This window comes from Excalfactoria chinensis, chromosome 2, assembly GCF_039878825.1.
Source record: "Excalfactoria chinensis isolate bCotChi1 chromosome 2, bCotChi1.hap2, whole genome shotgun sequence".
In the NCBI taxonomy this organism is placed as follows: domain Eukaryota; kingdom Metazoa; phylum Chordata; class Aves; order Galliformes; family Phasianidae; genus Excalfactoria; species Excalfactoria chinensis.
This window is the reverse complement of record NC_092826.1, coordinates 49,371,623-49,393,044: the sequence shown is the minus strand read 5'-3', so window position 1 is coordinate 49,393,044 and position 21,422 is coordinate 49,371,623. Positions and strand designations below refer to the sequence as shown.

Sequence of the window (21,422 nt, the reverse complement as noted above, 5' to 3'; positions counted from 1 at the left end):
GAGGACTTCCTCAATCACCAGGTTTTGTATATATTTATAGAATGAATCACAGAATGTCTTGGGTTGGAAGGAACCTTAAAGATCATAATATTTTACATTCATTCCATTTCACAGATAATATGAATACTAAACAGAATTTAACAAATAGGAATAATTCTGTCATTAATAAGGAAAAAATAAAAACAAAAATACTTCTGTTCTGAACCTATTGCAACTGAGCTGGATGACATAATCACCATCAGCAAGAGCTGGTGTGTCCCAAGATGACATCACTTCTGTTCCCATGATGGTTCATTTCCTCTAAGAGCCACTGACAGAAATTTGTTCTTCTGAAATACAGCTCAGAAGTTTATTGAAAACTGACTTTACTGTTTCATCTTAAGTATTATTCTCTACATGTCCTTTGGTTTCTTCAAAGATTTCTGAGATCCTCTAGGCATTACAGTCTTCTTGTTACCTGGTCTCCTCTTCAGTGCCTAATCATCTCAGTCTAATTTATATTCAAGTTTACATCAGTTTCCCATGTGTGCAAGTCAGTTTTATTAGTCTGCAGTTCTTCAGTTTTTTCTGACCTACTACTCCACAGAATTACACAGAATTCACAACCTAATTTCTTAGGAAGTTTTTGCAGAGAAATTGAAAGAACAATGTATTTTAACTTATGGGTCCTTTATTGAATTATAGAAGTTGTATTGTATTTTTCTAGAAATTAACTAATGCAAATTCTTAAGAAAGATGGTAGACCATATGCAAGACTTCTGCCTGTGCTGAGAGAGTATCTCGAGCTTCTGGGGAGTTTTCAGAAGGGTAGAAATTCGTAGCACAGCTTCCAGTGAGTTCAGCACTTTGTTCTTTGTGTAGACATCATCTGTTAGGTTTTATTTTGCAATAGCTATATTAGTCTTATTTACACAGCCTTCTAGCCTTCTCACTGTGCTTTGCATCAAATTGTTTGCTACTTATTAACACATGTGGTTAGGTATTCAATAGAAAAAGAGTTATTTACCTCCCAGTAAGTACTCATTTTTTCATAGTGTATTTCAGAACTATAGCAAATGTCCTACTATTATTTCCCATTACTTTGGTGTTGTTTGGACTCTCTGTTGTTGAAGGAACTGAATTCCAGTTAGAGTTACTTGTTTCTTATGACCATGATATATATGTGTAAAGTACATTGTAAGCACTGCATCTGACAGATAATAATGGCTGAATTAATTTGAATTCAAAATAAATATTGTCTGTGATAGCAAACATGGAGATTCAGATTCCTCACAGGAAGCATCTGGAACTGTGTTTTAAAACCTCAAATACTCCTGTAAAAGAACAGCTCTGCCTTAAAATTGCTCAGTGTTCGTATGTACTAATATCTGAGATGATATTTATTTCCTGTGTTTAACTTGGTACCGTCACTTGTCAAATTGAGAAACAGACATCAAGTAGCCATTGTTTGCTTTGAAAACATATGAGGATCATCTGGAAAAAAAAAAAAAAAAAAAAGGAATGGCTAAGTTCTGAGTCTTTTCTGACAAATATTTTGTTAACAAAATGGGTAAATTGCCTGTGTAAACTTGTTGGTCAGAGATTATAACCGGCTTGAACGATGGTATTGTGTATTGATGCAGAGGATACAGCTCAGTTCTAGAAGTATTCTGAGCATGAAAACTTCTAGGAAAAACAGGAAATCCTGCAAGAAGCTATAGAGATACCTAAAACAGCTTGATTTCCACTAACTTACCAGCTGTGTGCTCTAAGGCATAGCCACATCAATTGTCAATACTCAAGCAGTAAAGCAGTCAAACAAACCTATTTTACAAAACTTATGCAACACTGAGAACCCTTCACTTCCAGCTCATATGCTTGAAGATAAGTACATGCATAAATGCATTTTTGCTCCAGGTTAAACTGCTCTGTATCCTGCAGGTTTAACCCAGTAGTCATTTCTGAAAATCTCAGCTGCATCTACAGCTTGAATTTGAGCCCTTTCTTTGTCTTTCTTGGTCATCAGTACTGCTGTCTAGAGTGTCAGTTAGTGCATGATAGTCATGAGTACAGGAGAGGGGCCTGACCCATGTTCTCCTGTGTTGCTGACTGAGCATACAGAAATGCAGAGTTTTCCTGAAAAATGGAAAATAGGTATGTCAACACTTTTTTTCTTGCTTTTCAACTTTCGTTGGTGTATATGCTTAAATTTGTGAATTTGACATTTGACATTCATGGCCAAAGTGGCAGATGTTCATGAGGAACTCTGTGATGACATTTTTTTTCTGAAGATTGGATAGAACCAACTGTAGTTTTAATCAATTCTGAAACTTAGCACAAGCTTCAAATCAGGACTCTTATCATTCATTTATCTCCCTAAATAAGTTGTGGTATCTTGATGTACTTAAAAAATTGCTGATCAAACACTGAATTTGTTTTACTTGGGAAATTATGAGAGTCTGATTTTTTGTTCCTGTGTATCTTTCAGGTTTGTCCGTGGGACAGAAATTCTATTATCTTCCCACTCCCAATTGCCCCTGATTGTGCTGTAGATGATGTTGACAGACTCATATCTGGAGCCACGGAGTAGGAGATTAGTAGTTTTTAGACTCTGATTTCAGTTAGGCTCTGAGGTGGTTCCATGGTTCTTGACATAAAATCAAGTTCTAAAATTGCAAGCTGAAACAAATTCTATGGGACTGACCCTACCCATGCCACAGAACAAATTTTCTGCAGCTAAGACATTGGTTGAGACATATTTAATTTTATGTTTGTCATTTACTGATGAAATGGTTTATGAAAAGAAATGAATCCTGAGTGTCTGTAATAGAGTATCTTTATTAACTGAAACGTCAGTAGTTCAGAAGATAAGTGTCCATTAATATTTATCACTCACTGTGTGCTATCAAAGATCATGTGAAAAATGATTTCTACTTTGATATTTCATCTGCTGTGAGCTGCATCAAAGTGTTTTGCGAAAAAAATGCTCAAGCAAAACTATTAAAGTGGAATTGAGAGTGTAGCAGCAGTTCAGGGTGCAATCCAAAACGCAACTGACTTGAAAAAGTTCAACACTAAGGTTATAGCTAAACCACAAGCTCAGTGCAAGGAGAGTACATACTTTCCCTTTGAACTTATCACTTTCTGCATATAGATGCATAATGGTACTTGCAAAAAAAAATCAGGATAGAGATGCAAGCAGTTTTTTTGTGCTGCCCCACACAATGAATGAGAGAAACAAAAAACTTTGTAGAATAAAAGTGTACCTTGCAAACAACTGGAGAGTTTTCCATATGATAGGCTCTTTACAACAGCCCGAGGTTCCTGGTCAGATTTTGTAGTAATAGCTAATATATTTGATTCTTAAGTTGGTCTCGGTAACAATTGACCAGTTTTCCGTGTCCTTTTAGCACATCCTTTTGGAAGAAGTTCTTAGGAAATTCAACATATTAAGTAGTAATAACTCTGTCATACTCTGTTACTGTAGAGAAAAGGAGTAGCAGAAAAAGATCACAGAACTTCCTCTCTAAACATTAGCATTCAATTCTGGATACATGGTGGAAGCTCCATCTTTTCAAATAGTCGTGATACAGGCAGAAAAGAAATGCATGTGTTTGTCGACAGCAGCAGTCCCAGTTGGGCACATTCAAACAGTTAGCTGTACTAAGGATGCATGCCTGTGGCTGAGGGGACATGCCATCACTAATCCAGCTCTTGGCCGCATTACTTTTGGAAAATAAAAAATGGATTCCTCTGCCACGTTTGAAAAGCTTTTGGCATTCTTGAATCCCATTTAGTGTTGCAATTGGGCTAGCTAGAAGAAGATTAATAAAGCCTTTGCATTCTGACCACATTCCTGCTGGGTTGATTGGAGGACAGGAGGCCCAGGAGTCTTTTGGAAGGACCGAGAGTCTAGAAGCATGTTCCTTGTGTTTCGGAAGTGCACTGAAGGACATTTCTAAAGCTGCGTATTGGTCCTATGGGGTACCATGAGGGACAGCACACTACAGCTGAAAGCAGATACATTTTTTTAATCATTCATGCAAGTACTGAGACATACTCTGATCATTCACCTTCTTTTGCTGGAGCTGGTGGAACCACACCAGTGTGAGTAAAATCACAGCCCTGTTTGAAAGCTACAAAAACAGGTGTTTTTTGAGAATATTCTTCCTATAACAGCCTTTATGAACATATGAGTCTATACATCTAAAACAAAATGAAAGCAATCAGTGTAGCATTTTGATTTCCAGTGTGAACTTTTTCCCTCTTTCTGCTCAGTCCTGTACAGTTAATTTTTTTCGTTTGTGTAGTTTAGAACTAAGTTTTCAGTAGAATGAAAAAATATGGAAGTAAAAATATAGACAAATGGGTTTATCCAAAAACCACTATAAATTGAAACTCATCCTTTGTCCAAATCTGTCACTTCTTCCTTGGCATAAATTACATATCCAATACTTCACTGATTTTTCTAGCACTCCAATTTCTCCCAAGTTGTTGATGTCTCTCCAAAACTTTTGAGATCAGGGGCAGAGTATTTAGTATTCTTCTCCAAAAACTTCTAGTTTCTGCTGTCACAGCTGAATGTGGTGCATGCAAAGGGCTGTTCATCGGTAGGGTCTTATGGTGGTCCTGTCCCACTGATGGCCACAGAGAGAACAGTCCTTGAGGAATGTTGTAATCTGCACTAAACATGCTGCCTTCCAGTAGTGTATTTCCTCTGCCATATATACTACTAAGCTGAGTCTTCATTTGTTATCATGGTAATTATCCTTTTAAAATATTCCTTAACTTTGTGCAGATGTTTTCCTGACATTTCAGCATTTCAAGAAATGCTTTTTTCAACATTTTTCACAGTTCCTAAAAGGAAGACAATCACAGTTAGCTGTTAAATCCATTGTTCAATCTACAAGTATGTTTGAACAGAAATGTTGGGTACATAGGGTCTGTATTGTCAAATACTTCGTCTTCAGCTTTAAAGTACATTAAAAATAGATGTATAAATAAATACATACTCAGATTATGCAGACTGGGATCTGGTAATGCAGGATAAACTACCAAATATTGAGACTTGCCAGTCATTGTATTTCACTACATATGATAGCACGCTTAAAAACTGATGTAATAACATGTAGCTTGTCATATATTCTCCCTTCATGACCTTGAATATAGGAGATATTTTGTTATTTGTTCATTCATACTGTTTGGAAGTTCTTGTTCTAAGCCATGTGGGCAGGCCAACTTCTGTACACATGGAACAAAAAATGACATCTGACATGAAGAATTTAATCTTTACTCTGTTCTGAAATGCTCTGCAGCCTGGATTGTCTCATATCTGAGAACTCTGATGTCTGACCAGTACTCCGATCACTGGAAACCAGTGAATAGGTCATGCAAACTGCATACTTAGTGAATATAACTTCCTTTTCAGACTTCAGGATTTCATACTTAAGCTTGCTGGTGTTTTTTTTTTTTTTGTTTTGTTTTTTTTTTTAATAGGGAAGATCATCACAGGCATTTGGTAATAAAAATTTGCATTGTCAAGATAGCAAATATAACAAAAGTTTGAGTCTAATGGAGTGAGATGAATTACAACTTTTTCGAAAGCTACAAAATCATATTTATCCTATTCTTTGCTTTTAAACTGTGGTTTTGGTCATTGATGATATGCCTGCAATGTCTTGCCCTGATGGCCACACCGCTCACTCACTGCCCTGCTCAAAGGAACAGGTGAAGAAATATGATAGGAAAGGGGCTAAGTTGCTGAGATGAGGGCAAGGAGTTCACTCACCAATTACCATAATGGGCAAAACAGACTCAGCATAGAGAGATTAAAGTAATTTATTGCCTATTAGTAACAGACAAGAGCAAATAAAAAAATACAGTACAACACAATTGACTCCCTGTCATGCAGCAGTGAACTTTTCAGCTCAGTAATCCAATTGGAACCAAAGTATAGGTCAGTCTTAGTCATCACCTTCTTTCTAGAAGCTGCTAGCTATAAACTCACACAGAGTAAGTATAAAAGAAACAGGATGCGTGTAGGGTAAACATTTCCCAAGTATAATCAGCTAGTTGTGCCCTCTGTTGCCTTGGTTTCATTTATAAACCCTTGTAAGAATTTAAGCAGTTTACCCTTTTCAATCTGTAAATTTATAAAATAGCCTTTAAATGTATGATATAGGTGGGATAAAAATCTAGGTATAAGGTACTTAAGAAATATAATTTAGTTGTGAATAGGTCAAGTGGTGTGTTTTGTAATGTTGTCTTTTATCAGCAATACAGCTTACAGTTAATGTTGCATATTTTCTGAAATACTAATGGTTTACTCTATTCATCCTTTGCAAATTTGGCTGCCTGTGATAAAGCTGAGTGTTTCCTAGAGGATTTGTAAGGCATTTTCAAAGTCTCCATCAAGCACTTGATATTGGCTTTTGGCTATCGATATCCAGTAAATCAGAGAGGAGCTAAAACCAAGTGTATTTGGCACAGTGTTCTTCAGTGTGTACTGCAAATAATTTTCAAAAAATCTACTACAGGAAGAGAAAGAGGGCAGTCTACACAAAGCAATGCATTCACTTGAGAATTTGTCTCTATTTCTGAGCCAAAATGAGGTTCCCATGTTGTTATTCCTCTTTCCACGTCATTTGTTTTGGAAAGTGTAATTAGATTAATAGCTTTTTTATTTTTCACAATAGTGGAAGTATTGTACATACTTTGTACCAGGTAACATGGAGCATAATGATATTATTCGTAGTGTAAAATTGCTATTTGAAGATGAAATAAACTATTTTGATAGAAGAGCAGAAGGAAGTATCAGCAACAACAATCAGTGGGTTTTTTAGTTAAAGAATACTGAAGGGCTCATTCATGTAAGTCTGCTTTTAGATATGGCATTGTCCACTGTAGGTATTGTTTTTTTTTAACTGAAAACCTTTAAACAATGCTTAGAAATTCATCTACAGCATCAATAACTACATATATATATATGTGTATTTTTTCTTCTAGGGCATACAGGACGATTATTAAAATCTCTGTGTTTCACCAGTCTATCATTTCTGCTGCTGCACATCATCTTTCAGATTACAATAAACAGTCTTGAAGCTGGAAGAACTATTGAACCTGGTTTTAACTGTGAGTAAAAGCTTTTACCTTTTATTAGAATTTTAAGTGTCTAGATGCTTCAGTGGTTTGAAGGGTGAAGGGTTGATGGGAAGACACTTTCCATCATGCTTTTATGAATTTTTCTTCCTTTTTCTTGTTTCCTTATTAATTTCTGTGACTAGGGCAAAAATTCTAGAGTGGTTTAAGAAATCAAGTGTGTTAACTCTGTTGTTCCTGCTAGATAAATGTTCTGTTTTGGTTTAGCGATGATTACTTTTAGACTTTCTCAAAATTCCCTCAGAACCTGAGGTAGCTGAACTGTCGCTTAATTATTTAATAATACACTGTACTAAAATAAAATGGAATATAGTAATAAAAAAACCTCTGCCCATATGTTATGCCTCTGTTTGATGGAACTCTTTTAAGCTGTTTGTTTAATTAAAAGTTAAATGTTGACCTTGAGATTTATATTTTTAAACAGCATTTCATTTTTCTTGCCTGTGTTGTATAGGCAGAAGGATTTTCAGTTTTTATTTATATGTAAACTCTACTTATAAATATATTGCACGATGTTTTACATCTTCCTCTCTCAGGAAATGTTCTTCAATAATTCAGAAGCAAATGTACTTTACTGTGTAGAAGTTAATTACAGTATCTATGCACTGATTTGGATATGTAACCTCCAGGTAGAAGCTATTTGTACTTGTCTTGCAATGCTTATGATTAACATTTAAAACTGTCAACGTGCCCTTGATAAATGTCCATTTAACTTATCCCAGTGTAGGCTGCTGCCATTTGGGTAAATAGTTATGCTACAATTAAACACAAGAAACATTTTGTGAAGTAAAGTATTTCACTTAAAGTGACAAAATCCAAAGGAAACTTGGAGTGTGCATTACAGTTTTTCTTTTAGCTGAAAACCTTTCTTGATAAAAAAGGCATGACTGTGTTTATATCAGTTGTAACAGGAAGGTTGCAGGCTTTGTCAGTTTACGTTAGACCTTCAGAATCAAAAAGCATATTTTCTTTTTTTCCAGAAACGCTTAGTATTGATAGAGTGAACCAGATGAGTTGACTTCTCGTATCTAACCATCTTATAGCAAAAATACATGCTTTCTATTTAAATTATAGTAATTGTGTCAGTATTAGTAGCTGTTTGTATGGGTAGTTCCTAATCATCCAATATGGGCATGTAGCCACATCACTTTTTCTTTGTCCTGCAGTGGGAACTGGGGGTTGTACAGTGGAATCCCCTTTAAATGATTACTTTATTCTCAAGAGTCCACTCCTGCAGGAAGGAAGGAGAGGACATACTATTTCTGTCTGTAATTAATATTGCTAAATTCAACAGCTTCTCTTCTAGATGCAATAATAATTATTTCCTTACATGCAACCTCATAGGACAATGAGTGTGGATGTAGTAGTAAACTGAAGGTGCCATGGGCTGCTCTCCGGCACTGAGTCCAGTTGGCATGAAATGACCCCCATCCTACCTTGCTGGTAGTGGTACTTGTCACATGTAAACTCCCAAACATTGACTGACTTGTTTGAGAGAAAAACTGACTGAACAGAAGTTGTTCAAGAGATTGTTTTAACAGTCTAGCCATACAAAAAATCAGTTGAATTTCAGTGCCTGAATATGTTTGCAGAGTGAACTGGCACCATTTTATTTAGTGTTATGGCTGTAGTTGGTCAACTTCAGATTAAGCCAGTGAAGAAGGGAACATGGTACTGGACCTGCCAGGGGCAGAGGAAGATGAAGAAGATATAAGGAATGTGATGAAAGAGACAGAAAATACCAAGTCCTTTGTTAGATCAGTAGATAACATAAATTATTATTAAGTGGTACCAGAGAATATGTGGTACTGTGAAGGTGAGGAAAAGAAAAAACACCCACTTCAGAAAGTACTTGGTAGCGTTTCTGCTTGTAATTATTTAGTGACAACAGCCCTACTATATTTCCTGTTCCCTAGCTATATGAATAATGCTCTGCAAAATTGACTACAGCAGTGTGCTAAGCCATAGCTGGAGAAATGACAGCACTATGCCCATAGCGTCTGCGTAATGTTATGATCTCTGCCTGTTAGAGTTAGCTGTTAATGTTTATTTAACTCTTTTCACTCAATAAGAAGTGCAGAAGTGTGGACTAGAAGACTGGAGTTTTCTGTTTCCCTATCCAGACCAGGATCAACTGTTATGAAACAGTTTTTATAGCTGTTTGTTTAGTTCCTAAGCCCTGTGTGCCCTTCTGGAAATATTATATAGTCTCTTATGATGCTTATCATAATGGAATTTTTTACCCCCTTAGTAAAAATATCTTATCCATCACCTTCAATGTACTGTGGAAATGGAGGGTAAATTTCCATTTCTTTTATGGTTCCTGTTAAGTACTTGAAGACTACACTCATGTCTGTCATATATAGTCCTTTCATTCTCTTCTTTTCATAGAACTTCAGTCACTCCAAACTTTCTTCATAGGTCATGTTTACTTGCTGGTCTACCTCTGTTTGCTCCAAGTCATCCATGTACTTCTTGAGGTCCAGTGCCCAAAACAAGGCAGTAATTTCACAGAGTACATGATGAATATAACAATTGCCCACTTGCATATGACTGACGCTTCTTGTTTATGTGTTACTACATGGTACTTTATTTATTCATTTATTTATTTGCAAGTGGAGGTGTCTCACACTTTATTTTTAATTCATTGTAATGGAAAAATCCTTTTCTGCAAAGCAGATATATATATTTTTTCCTTATCTCATATTCATATAAGTGCCACATATATGTGTGCTTATCCACATTTTTCCAGGATGCTTTTGTTTATCAAGACTCTTCTGAATTCTGTCTTCCAATTTGTTCATCATCCCTCATTAAGGGAACATCTGCAAATGCCACCTTTAAGGATTTATGGTTATATATACAAATATTATAAGAGCAAAGTAGAAAGTAGAATTTTTCATAGACTGTTAAGCATTGTGCTCATATCTTGGAATTATTAAAAATGAACTGATAGTGTTTAAAATAAGTCAGTCTTGGAAGGTTTGGTTTCTTCTCATTTTTTCATCCATTTTCTCTTTTAGAGCCTATACACCTTCTCTTTCAGGCTGGCTCCAAAAACATCTGTAAGCTATATAGTGGATGTATATTGATGGGTTGATAGAGGTGTTTAAAAATGTTCAGCTAACCATGCAGTCAGGGAGTGGGGGGGTTATTTATTTATTTATTTTGTTTAGTTTGTGGTTTGTTTGTTTTTTTTTTGTTTTTTTTTTCCAAGATCTTCTGAGTATTACTTAGCACTAATTGCTGCTAGGAGTCCTTGTTTATCTTAGTAAAACATTTCTAGTTAGTTACAGCTGCATTGTTTAGAACTAACATTAAATACCTCCTAAATGGAGCATTTCAAAAAAATCAGAGTTCATATAGTAGAGAAGGAAAACAATAATTACAACAAGTGTGAGCTGTGGTAAACTTAAGCAACCAAGAAAAATGCAATCAGTTTTGTTTCAGTGACATTCCCCTATCCAGACTCAGATTTGAAATGTAGTAGTACTCATGCTATAGATGAAGAATTTTACTAATTAATTAAATTCATTAATTAAACTTTTACTTATGATGGAATAAATTCCTGTTAGTTAGATTAAGCAATGTTAGCTGCATACAGAATCTGTGTGATGGGAAATGGGAAATCAGGTTACAAGCTAACATAGAGCCTCCTTCTTCAGTAAGCGTGCTATAATCCTTTCTTAAGACCATATTACAACAACTTTTTAGATGACATTTCCACCAGCAACAGCAATGTTTTCCATGATGTTTATTTTAAACTTTCTGTAAACAAGTGCAAATATTCCTTGCTATGCTACTCCTCCATGTGTCATTTTCTTGTGTTTAGGACTGTGTGAAAACATTGCAATTTATTTTTCTCTTATCTGTTTTAGTATACATTCATTTTTTATTTTCTGCTGACTGTGCCACCTCTTGCTGTTGAAGGCCACATCTCGATCTTCTGAAATGCTTATTCTTTCAAAACAGGTTTTTTGTTTGTTTGTTTGTTTTCTATTACTTAAAACACCAGTCCTTGGAAATACAATTAAAAATTGTGTTTTTTATCTGATATATTTTTAATCGACTTTAATGTTGGATTCAGTGTTTGTTAGAATATCAAAATGGTCATTCACAGCAATTCTGGATATTTTTATTTTACATCAAATAATAGAACTGCTGGATCTCTAATTAATAACTAGAATCCATTTTTTAAAACTGTATACAGTTCAGAAGTTTTATCTACTGAATGGTTACATTTATAAAAAGGAGAATAGACTGAAATAGACTTAAAGCTTTGCTAGATAGCTTCTCTATTAGACTATGGGAACTAAAATCAAAATATTCCCCATCCCCAACGTATCAAACAAATGCATGCTGCCTTTTTGGAATTGTAATAACTTTCTGCTTTATATATATTTAAATGATGTATTGGCCAAATGACCATTCTGTGTTTGCATTACTACCAGTGTGTCCCTTGTGGCCTTGGGTTATGTTAGGAAGCAGAGATATCCAGTACAAACAAATTAGGTTTCTTACTGAAAGCTGAAACCCAGGATTGCAGTTGATCTTTCCCAGGAGTGAGTACCAGGTACTTTTTTCTGGGTACCTAGTGAGATTTCATGTTTTCTGTATCCTGAGAAGTTGCTAGATTGTCTTTGTATGGTATCAGCATGAGGGGCAGGAAGAGAAAATTGGAGGTTTTCTTTGCTGGTAGAAACAAAGATGCAGTCTTGAATGTTGACAGTAGATTTTTAAGGCAATGAGAAATTCATCCTGTTCCTAAATGATAAAAGAATCTATTAAACAAATATTCTGAAATTTTTCTATGAATGGCTTGGATAATTTTGGACACTTTCACTTCAATCACACAACTTCATATGAAATGTAATCAGTCCACATACCACAAAGAAAATTTGTAAGTTTACGTTTAGAATCAATATCTTGCCATTAATTTTATTTTTACAAAACACATTGCTAATTGATTCTTCTGACTGTAAATGCTTTAACTAACACTTACATTAGCAATAACATGTTAAAGAACTGTATGGAAAATTATGTTTTCTATAGTCTTGGACAGTTTTGGCTTTCCCTAAAAGCACATAGTCAAGAATTTATGAAATGAACCCTTCATAACTCTTCTAAAATACTCCTCACTGCGGATATTTTTATTTTGAGCTAGACACTGTCAGAACCTCTATGGCATCTACTATAGCAGTTACAATATGAAATGAATATGAAATGCAGGATGTCTAGCTAAATCAGTTCCAAGGTAGGGTGGTGGTGTTTTCAATGGGAAACAAATTTACACGACCATATTATGATATAATATATTGTATGGGTTCTGAAAGTTTTCTGGCACCCGTGTAAGACTGACTACTAAATCCCATAATATAAATGTGTAATTTTAGTAGAATTCAGATATCCACCCATTTCTGAAGTTCTGAGCTAGTCTTTACTGAAGATTAAATCAGCACAGATGGTAAATTACCTGAAATTTTATTTTCAGATTTTGTGAGAGTTCAGATATTTAATGTGTTTTGGCTTTGTGGTATATCCGCACCAAGTCATATGAAGCTTGATTCACAGTAAGATACTGCAAGCTGAGCACACGATAAGCTGAAAATATTCCCAGGCGACCAGTTAATATAATTTCTTTTCAAAAATGAAAGGGAACTGTGAAAGCTACTGTTTGTCCTTCTTAGCCCAAGCAATAAGACTGATTATTTGAGATACTTCCCTCTGCCTGGTTCTGTGTGGATTGAAAAATTCTTGCTTTGGTTTAGTATGTAAACACATATAAGAAAGGACTTCTCCACCATCTACCAGTGCTCTTGGTTATCTGGAGAGGTCCTGGAGGACTGGAAGCTTGCTGATGTGACTTCCATCTACAAGAAGGACCAAAAGGATGATCCAGGGATCTATAGGCCTGTCAGCCTGACCTCAGTGCCAGGGAAAGTTATGGAGCAAATCATCTTGGGTGAGAACACATGGCACGTGTGGGGCATCCAGGGGATCAGGCCCAGTCATCATGGGTTCATGAAGGGCAGGTCTTGCTTGATCAACTTCATCTCCTTCTACGACTGGTGACTAATCTGTTAGTCAAGGGAAAGGCTGTTGATGTAGTCTACCTAGAATTCAGCAAAGCCTTTGACATGGTCTCTCACAGTATTCTCCTGGGGAAACTGACTACCTGTGGCCTGGACAGGTGTACCTTCTTTGGATAAGGAACTGGATAGAGGGCTGTGCCCAACAGGTAGTGGTTAATGAAGTTAAGTCCACCTGTTACAAGTGGCATCCCCCAGGGGTCAGTACTGGGGCCCATCTTGTTTAGTATCTTTATTGATGACCTAGATGAGGGGATTGAATGTACCCTCAGTAAGTTTGCAGATGACACCAAGTTGGGAGGTGGTGCCAATGTGCCCAAGGGTAGGAAGGCCCTTTAGAGGGATCTGGATAGGCTGGATCACTGGGCTGAGGTGAATGGGATGATGTTCAACAAGGCCGAGTGCCAGGTCCTGCACTGGACTCCTATTGTTCAGTCTGGAAAAGAGGAGACTCAGGGGAGACCTCATTGCTCTCTACAACTTCTTGAAGGGAGGTTGTGATGAGGAGGGGCTTGGCCTCTTCTCCCAGGCAACAAACAGGACCTGAGGAAATGGCCACAAGTTGTACCAGAGGAGGTTTAGATTAGACATAGGAAAAACTTTTTCTCTCAGAGAGTGGTCAGGCACTGGAATGGCTGCTCAGGGAAGTGGTGGAGTAGCCATCCCTGGCAGTATTCAAGAGGTGTCTGGATGAGGAGCAATAAGATACAGTTTAGTGGCCTGTGGTAGCAACAGTAGTGGGAGAATGGTTGGATTAGATGATCTTGTGGGTCCTTTCTAGCCTTGTGATTCCATGATTCAGTGATTATACAAAACCCTGGAAAGGTGCGTGGTTGTACAGTATTACCAATAACCTTTTCTGACTGTTGCTTCAGTCTTACCGAGAGTCAAGAATTTATAGCATCATGCAGTAGATCATGTGGAACACACCCTAAGACAAACTTTTTATCACGAAAAGGTTTTACTATGAGATTTTTATTTACTTATTTATTTTTTTCATGACCAAAGAGAAATAAAAAAGCTACAATAGTTTATTCTGCACATAAAAGTCAATTTAACTTCAATCCAGTACACACTGAATGTCAACATTGCTTCAACACTTCTGGTATTACTTAATGCAGCCAGGAAATTTATGGCTGAGGAAACAGAAGCTTCTGTAATTCCTTCTTAGGCATGTATGATAAGTCCTGCTTAATTTCCTAAGGAGTGTTAGTGCATAACAGTTCAGAAAGTTGCTGTTCATTGTACTGACTGCATCTTTATTTCTAGACTCATAGGCTGCCATGTGAAAATCCAGCAGTATTCTAAACATATATTTTTTTTCAGTGCTGACATAATAATACCTTCTGCATGATGTATATAATCACGCTGAATGATTTTAGTATTCTCATACTTTCCTTTAAGATTGTTTTTAAAAAAAAAAAAAAAGAAAAGAAATAGAAATCCTGTGCTCCAGGTTATGTACATACAAATTCACTCTTTTCCTGATGTGAAACTATTCACCCTGAATGTGACATGAGTTGCAAAAGGCTATTTGTTTGGGTTTTTGTCTGACACTGATTTCAGGATACTTTCTTAGAGTTTATAATTCTCCTTTTTGTATTCCTGATGTAGGGGAAGAAGAATCATGCTGTATGCTTTGAGGTTGTTTCATGCATCACTGTGCATTTTCATGGCTAAACATAAGCCCTGTACTGTATCTCATAATCTACATCAGATTTCTGTGATAACTTACATTGTGACATGTGTCAGTACAATCAGACAATTCCAGAGTAAAATAAAAAAATTAATAATAATAATAATAATAAAAAAAAATCAGTACAGACTGAAGCTTTGGCTGAAGTTTTATGAAAGGTTTGGACTGAAGCAGAAAATTTTATGTGACACAGTGGTCATCCTTCTTACTGCCAGACAGAGTTTGTGTTTTTGACAGTCAGATCTGCATTGAAGAGAATTGTTGGGAAGCCACTGGGTGCAGCATGTAGATTGTTTCTGAAACTGGTGTGCTTCCAAAGGTGCTCTAATGTTCCACCAAGGAAAGCATCCAATGGACCTGCTGTGATGCTGACTTGGGCAGTTTTCTTTGCCATGTCAAAAAAAGAAGAGAAAAAAAAAAGTGGGAGGATCAAGGCCAGCTTTGAGGCACACAATAAAACAACACAGCAGGGGAAGGCAAAGAAGAAGGGTAGTTCCTGTTTATTTCTATTCATGGTCAATTCTCTTGGTAAATTAAGAAGCCAGTGTGTGAAAAGGAGTCTTGTTTGTTTTTGTAAGTAGATGTTCTGTTGTTTATCAACTAATTATATGCTTGAGCCTCCTATGAAAATCTCATTAGAATGCAATGGAAGCTGCTTTTAAATCCCAAATTACTGGCAAGTCTGGTTACATGTTGAGAAAGTTTTTGAAGACCAGAAAAGTCATAAGCAGGCTACTCACATGGTTGGTTTCAGGGCTGAATGTCCTTTTGCAGGGATAGGCAACACCAATACTACTATTTTGGGGTTGTTTTGGATCATCTGCGGTGTTTTGTTGCAGTAGTGAGTAGTAAGACCAATGTTGTAGTGCTCTAGTGACCAACATCTCTGTGCTGTTATAGGGCATCATGTTGAAAAGCTCTATTGCAGATCATCTAAATCACTCTCACATAAATATTTCAGGGGGCATTCTTTTGGAGTTACTGTGCAGGAACAGGAAACCATGTATTTGTGCTTTGAACACTGTTTAGAAAAATGCTTTTCACTGAAAATGTTTTCACTTCAACATGAGATAAATCTTTGGAAATAAGCTGTTGTTAATATCTTTACCTATTGTTCTTCTTAATTTTGAGTATTTTCTAGAAACCCTGATTTACTAGGGTGATGGCTGTAAGGCTTTGTATGTGTTTACATTGTAAGCTAGAGCAGGTTTTTGTTCCTGGATCCAAGCCCTTGGGCTTGAACCTGACAGGCCTCATTATGCTCTGTGTTGGCAGTGTGCTGTGGGCCTCATCTGGGAAGGGAATGGCAAATCTGAGTTGAGGTGATGACAGCTGCTGACCCACGCAGCTCTGCCACAAGTGAGTCCCTAGCTGGATGTCCCAGCTACAAGGTGAGCTGCCCTGCCTGTGGGTGGCAATGTAGACTGAAGGTTGCTCAGGATGAAAGGCAGGTCTTGACTCAAGGTTAACATCAGTAGAATGGACTGGGTTTACTGAGCAGTTGCATGAAATCTGTGGTATAAGATAAATTACCACATGATACAAAGAAAAAGATGTCATTCACTTAATATAGCATGGAGACATCTGGAGAGAAAAAGTTTTCTTCACAGGCTTGGACTTGCAGTGCTTTGGTGGGCTCTCCTGTGTCAGTGTGTTAAGATGTGTCCCAAAACCAGGTCAAATGCTGAATGAACTTGCATACTTTGAGTCCACTTCTAAATGGAACATACCTTAAAATTTCCCTCAATTTCTGCCAGATATACATCTGAATCAACAACCATAGAGAATGTGAGGAGCAAAGAGGACGTAGTGACAACAACTGCTAACAGTTCATGCATTTTTTGTTCATGAGTCACTTTACCTGTAAAATTATTATGGCCAAGAAACTTCATATAGCCAGATAAAATCATTTTGGCATACAAATTAAGAATATCAAAATGTAAGAGAATGATTTTATTTCATCCTTTAGAGCCAGCAGATTGTGACTTGATCATGGATTGTTTCCCCATAGTTTGTTGGCAGTGCCACTCATGGCCACGCAGCAGGTTCCAAGAATTTCTTGCTTGTTCTAGACCTCACAGGTTTATCTGTGAATAACATGATGTTTCATGAGAAAACTCACGTTTCTACCTCCACCAGAGAAACATCAAAGGACTCAGATTACACCCAGAACAGGCTCTATTGTAGAGTCTAGCAACCAACCATCATTCTTAGAAACACAGACCTTAGTCAAGGTGCCAGGCTGGATTTTAATGGTCCTCAAAATCTCCCATCTGGAGGGTGTGGTGGCCCAGTGTTAATTAAACACAGCTGTGTTATAAAACTTGTGGAATTACAAGACCTACTGTTGAAAGCCTTATTTATAAGTCTGGACTTTTTCTGTGAGTTTTAATGTAAGGGAGAGAAAAACTGCTTTTTGTGGCTAACCATTTCTTTTTTATATGTATATTCATGCAGATGTGAGCTAGAGACTCTCCCAAACTGCAACTGACAAAAACAAAACCAAAAGTAATAATAATTGAAGTTGCTATTGTGCTTACAGCTGTTCAGCAAGTTCAGAACATTGCTGTTTAACCAGTTCTCATTATTTTGTGGTAATTCCTCAGCATATTTTTAGCTGATATTTTGTTTGTCTAAGAATAAAGTATAAAGAATAAAGACTAAAAGTCACCCCTGTGGGGGGTGAGACATGAGATATCCTTAAACTGCTATCAAATTGAGTTTGTTTCTTTCTGTTTCTATAAGTGTACACATGTTTCATTTTGGTCTTACTTAGCTGTAATTGAAGCTAATTGAAATTCAAATTGTAATTCAAGCTAATTGAATTACCTAATTAGCCAACCTAGGTAAGCTAAGGGGTTGGGATGGAGGAGGGGGGGAGATTTCAGCACAGTTTTTTCACCAATAAAATTTCCCAAATTGGTGAAAAAACAGTAAGTACCTCTGAGATAGGAAGCCAATGTGAGTAATGCATTCTTGGCTAAGCTTGTCACAGAACTGCAGGGTGTGGATGGGACCTCAAGAATTCATTGAGTCCAACTCCAAAAATGAGTGCTTCCAAAAGGTGAAGAGAGCTGTAACAGGCAAGATAGCAGGAGTGCAGTACTTTGAGGACTAAAAAAATAAGTAAGTGATTTGGTTATTAAACTGGAAACAACTGTGGTATTGCTATCTGTGGAACTTACATTCTGTAAAGCAGAAAATCACTGTTTTCTGCAGAAGGGAGATATTAAGCAAAAGTGATTTGTTGAATGGGTACTTTTTGGATGCTCAGTAGCCATGAAAAGGGAAATGTCTGGGAAGGGGGGATTCATGAAGAAGGGAAGTCAGCAATTTGCATTGTCTGCCAGTCTCTGGTTTGGTCTAAAGTGGACTTAATATAGAGCAGTCCTCTTCATGCATCTCTTGCCTCAACAAAATCTGGGGAAGGAAAGTGATGTACAGGCATAATTTTTTCAGTCATGGCACTGGCTCACATAAACCTTTCACTGTCAAACCCACCTCAGAGTGTCACTAAGAATTTTAAGTGATTTGTAAATGGGAACATTTGGAGATAGCTGCGATCAGGTTTGCCTTGTTGGCTTATAATATGAGCCGTGATTCTGCCTAGAGTGGACCAGACAAGCAGAACTGACCATGTCTTCTGCTACTGTAATCTCACGGTATTGTATTTTTATGAGGAATTTTAACCAAAATAAATTTCAGCTTGTTAAATTGCATTGCTTTGAAAGCAAAATACCACCTGCTCGTTACCCTCCTGTTCTCTCAACAGCCTTTCTACAAATTAGAATACGCAGTGCTTACAATACACGAATTTTAAAGGTTTTTTTGTAACTTCTCATGCCCCAGCTCAAATGCTGTCAAAATTCACTCATATATGATTAAAAAAAAAAAATAAAAATTAAAAATTAAAACCTGAACAAAGAATTTCACAAAAATACCCGTCAATATAAGGAAAAGCTGGAATATTGATAAGATTTTACAGACATCTGGAAAACGTCAAAGATGGGCTTTTACGTCTATCTTATGTCGTTCTGGATAGCAATAAGAAAATGATATCTCATTTCCTCTTCTTCACAGCTATCAGTTGTTCCTGTCGCTTTTTGCCTTTTTAAAAAATTATTTTTACTTTTTTAAGCTGCAGCGAAGAATGAAAGGCTATAAAACAGCAGCTGCAGGAGTTGAAAATATATGTTGCATTGAATTGGTGGATGATGTATTTAATCTAAAGGTAAAAATGAACATCTGTGTTTTGGCATGTCATTTTCTCAGTGAACTGAGAACTCTCAGTGAAAAGCATAAAATCTTACTTTTTAGGCAGGTTTGTGGCAGCTTCTGATTTCAAAGACTTCTCAAAAGTTGGTTGAAGTATCAGTTCTGTCATTTTGGAAGAAAAAAATATCTTCACCAATATGAAAATTAGTCATTTTTATTCCTTTGTACAAAAGTCATAACCTGTTATATCAGGATGTGGTTATTGGAACAGTAAATGCCAATTTTGTGTGCCGTTCTGCCAGGTCTCCTCAGGTTTGCTAATACGGCATTGATTTTGTAGATAGGAAAAAGTAAAAATAATAATAATAATAAATAGATCAATCCACAGATTATAGAAAATGGGGAAATATTCCTCACGTGCTCTGCTTCCTTTCATTCAGTGCCTTCAACAGGTCACACAGTGACTGCATTCATCATGGCTAAGCCAGCTCAGGCTAATCTATGAAACCTTGAGCTGAAGAGTTGCTGTCGTGTTCTCTTCTGTGAGGTAGGGCCGCTGCCAAAGACATCCAGTGTTTACAGATGGTTTTATGGTTTATGCTGCTTTCACTGTTTGTGGTACAAATACCTACTTTTGTCCTGGAATTGTATCTTTTTTTGGATGTGTTTAATTCTGAGGTAATATCCTCTATATTTGGGTCGGTACGCAGAAAGTTTTATATAATCTTACAATTCACTGTTAATACTAATAAAACCCAACCCCTAGCATATGGGGTGCAGAATACACTGCAAAGCAAGCTGTTATATTATCCCAAAAGATTTATGAGCTGCAAAATTCGAGTTTGGAGAGGGTAGTATAGACTTTGGCAATTTCCAAATGCTGATGCTACATCCTTTCAGATGTAAATCAAACCCATCAGGAGCACTCTACTCCTTAGATACTTCATACTAAAATGCTTTTGTTAATCACCCCTTTCTCAGTTGGAGGTTGTATATGAAAGTTGTTTAAATGAAATAAATAATATATTCCTATGAAGATGATAAGTGTATTTTGGAACCCAGAAGTGGTAGAGGAGTTGGGTAATATTTCAGTATAAATAACAATGTGAGTAGATTTTAAAAAAAATTTTTTTATTATTTTTTTTGGAAATTCTTGGTCCAGGATGTGGATAGTTAGGTCATAATCTCCCTGGATATTTCCCAATGTTTGGGCAGGCTGTGAATGATGATCGCTATTACGGGAAATCTTGTGCTTCTTTGTGCAATATAGAGTCAAATAATGGGGCTTTGACACGGATGGCTCCAATGTATGTTTTCATATATTCATGTGCATTTCATATGTTTGCACATGTTCACCTGTTTCACCTGTTTATTCATTTTTATTGCTGTGACAATATTTCACTTGATGCTCCTGTTTGAATGTTTGTTAAATGTGTTTCATGCTACAAACATCTTACATTAGAAGCATTTATGTGTCTTCATCCATACCCTGTGCTATTTTGAGAGAATGCTGTGGCTGATTTCTCTCTTCTGTTGCTCTCTGAGGAAGTAGATGTTGCTTTTCTGTTTAAAAATCGGCATTCAGTCAAGACATATTGATTTGTAGTTATTGTCCTTGGAGTCTGTGACAGTTCAGTCAGCTTGCTACCAACTTTTTTTCTGATATTTCCAGAAACTGTGTGGAAGTTCTCAATTACTGTGTCCTCTGCAGAAAGGCAAAGATGAGGATGAAGTGTAGAAACACTTTTAAAACCCTTTCTAGAAGCTTTGAGTGACAACTAAGATGAAGTTCAATATATATCAAAAACAAAGGTCTGAGATTCTCTTAAATAACATCAACAAGGACCAGGATCAGGTGTGATCTTTGCTTTTATGTCATTACTCTCAGGACATAATAGATTAGACTGAATGGTGTTAGAGGATGTCATTGTTGCTGTGCAGATACCTCCAGATGACTGAAGAACAATATATTTAATTCAGGACTGGTGAAGCCATAGAGAGTCAGTACATTGTGGTACATAAGACTGACCAGTTGCTGGGAGAATAAAATTGTCAAGTATCCATGTGCAGAGACAAGGTTTTCATCTTATGGTCAACCAGTCATCTTGCTTGCCAGACTCTGTGAGCAAAGTTTTCTTCATGTGAGTATTAATGAATTGGAGACCCACTTTCTAGTGTGTTTTACCGTAATACGTATAATAGCACCTGCAGGATAATCAGTAATAGTGGGAGCTGTCTCAGGGCTCTTTGTGCAGACTGCCCCTTCAGACTGTCACATCCTCTTG

At 36.7% G+C, this 21,422-nt stretch overlaps 1 protein-coding gene across 1 annotated transcript in view; it reads left to right on the top strand.

The window, feature by feature from the left end:
- PIEZO2 (piezo type mechanosensitive ion channel component 2) overlaps positions 1–21,422 on the top strand; it is a 283,067-nt gene that overhangs the window by 95,544 nt on the left and 166,101 nt on the right. Inside the window, exon 3 of the mRNA XM_072330043.1 lies at positions 6,985–7,110. Within this exon, the coding sequence (XP_072186144.1) occupies positions 6,985–7,110 (126 nt within the window). The remainder of the gene's footprint in view (positions 1–6,984; positions 7,111–21,422) is intronic.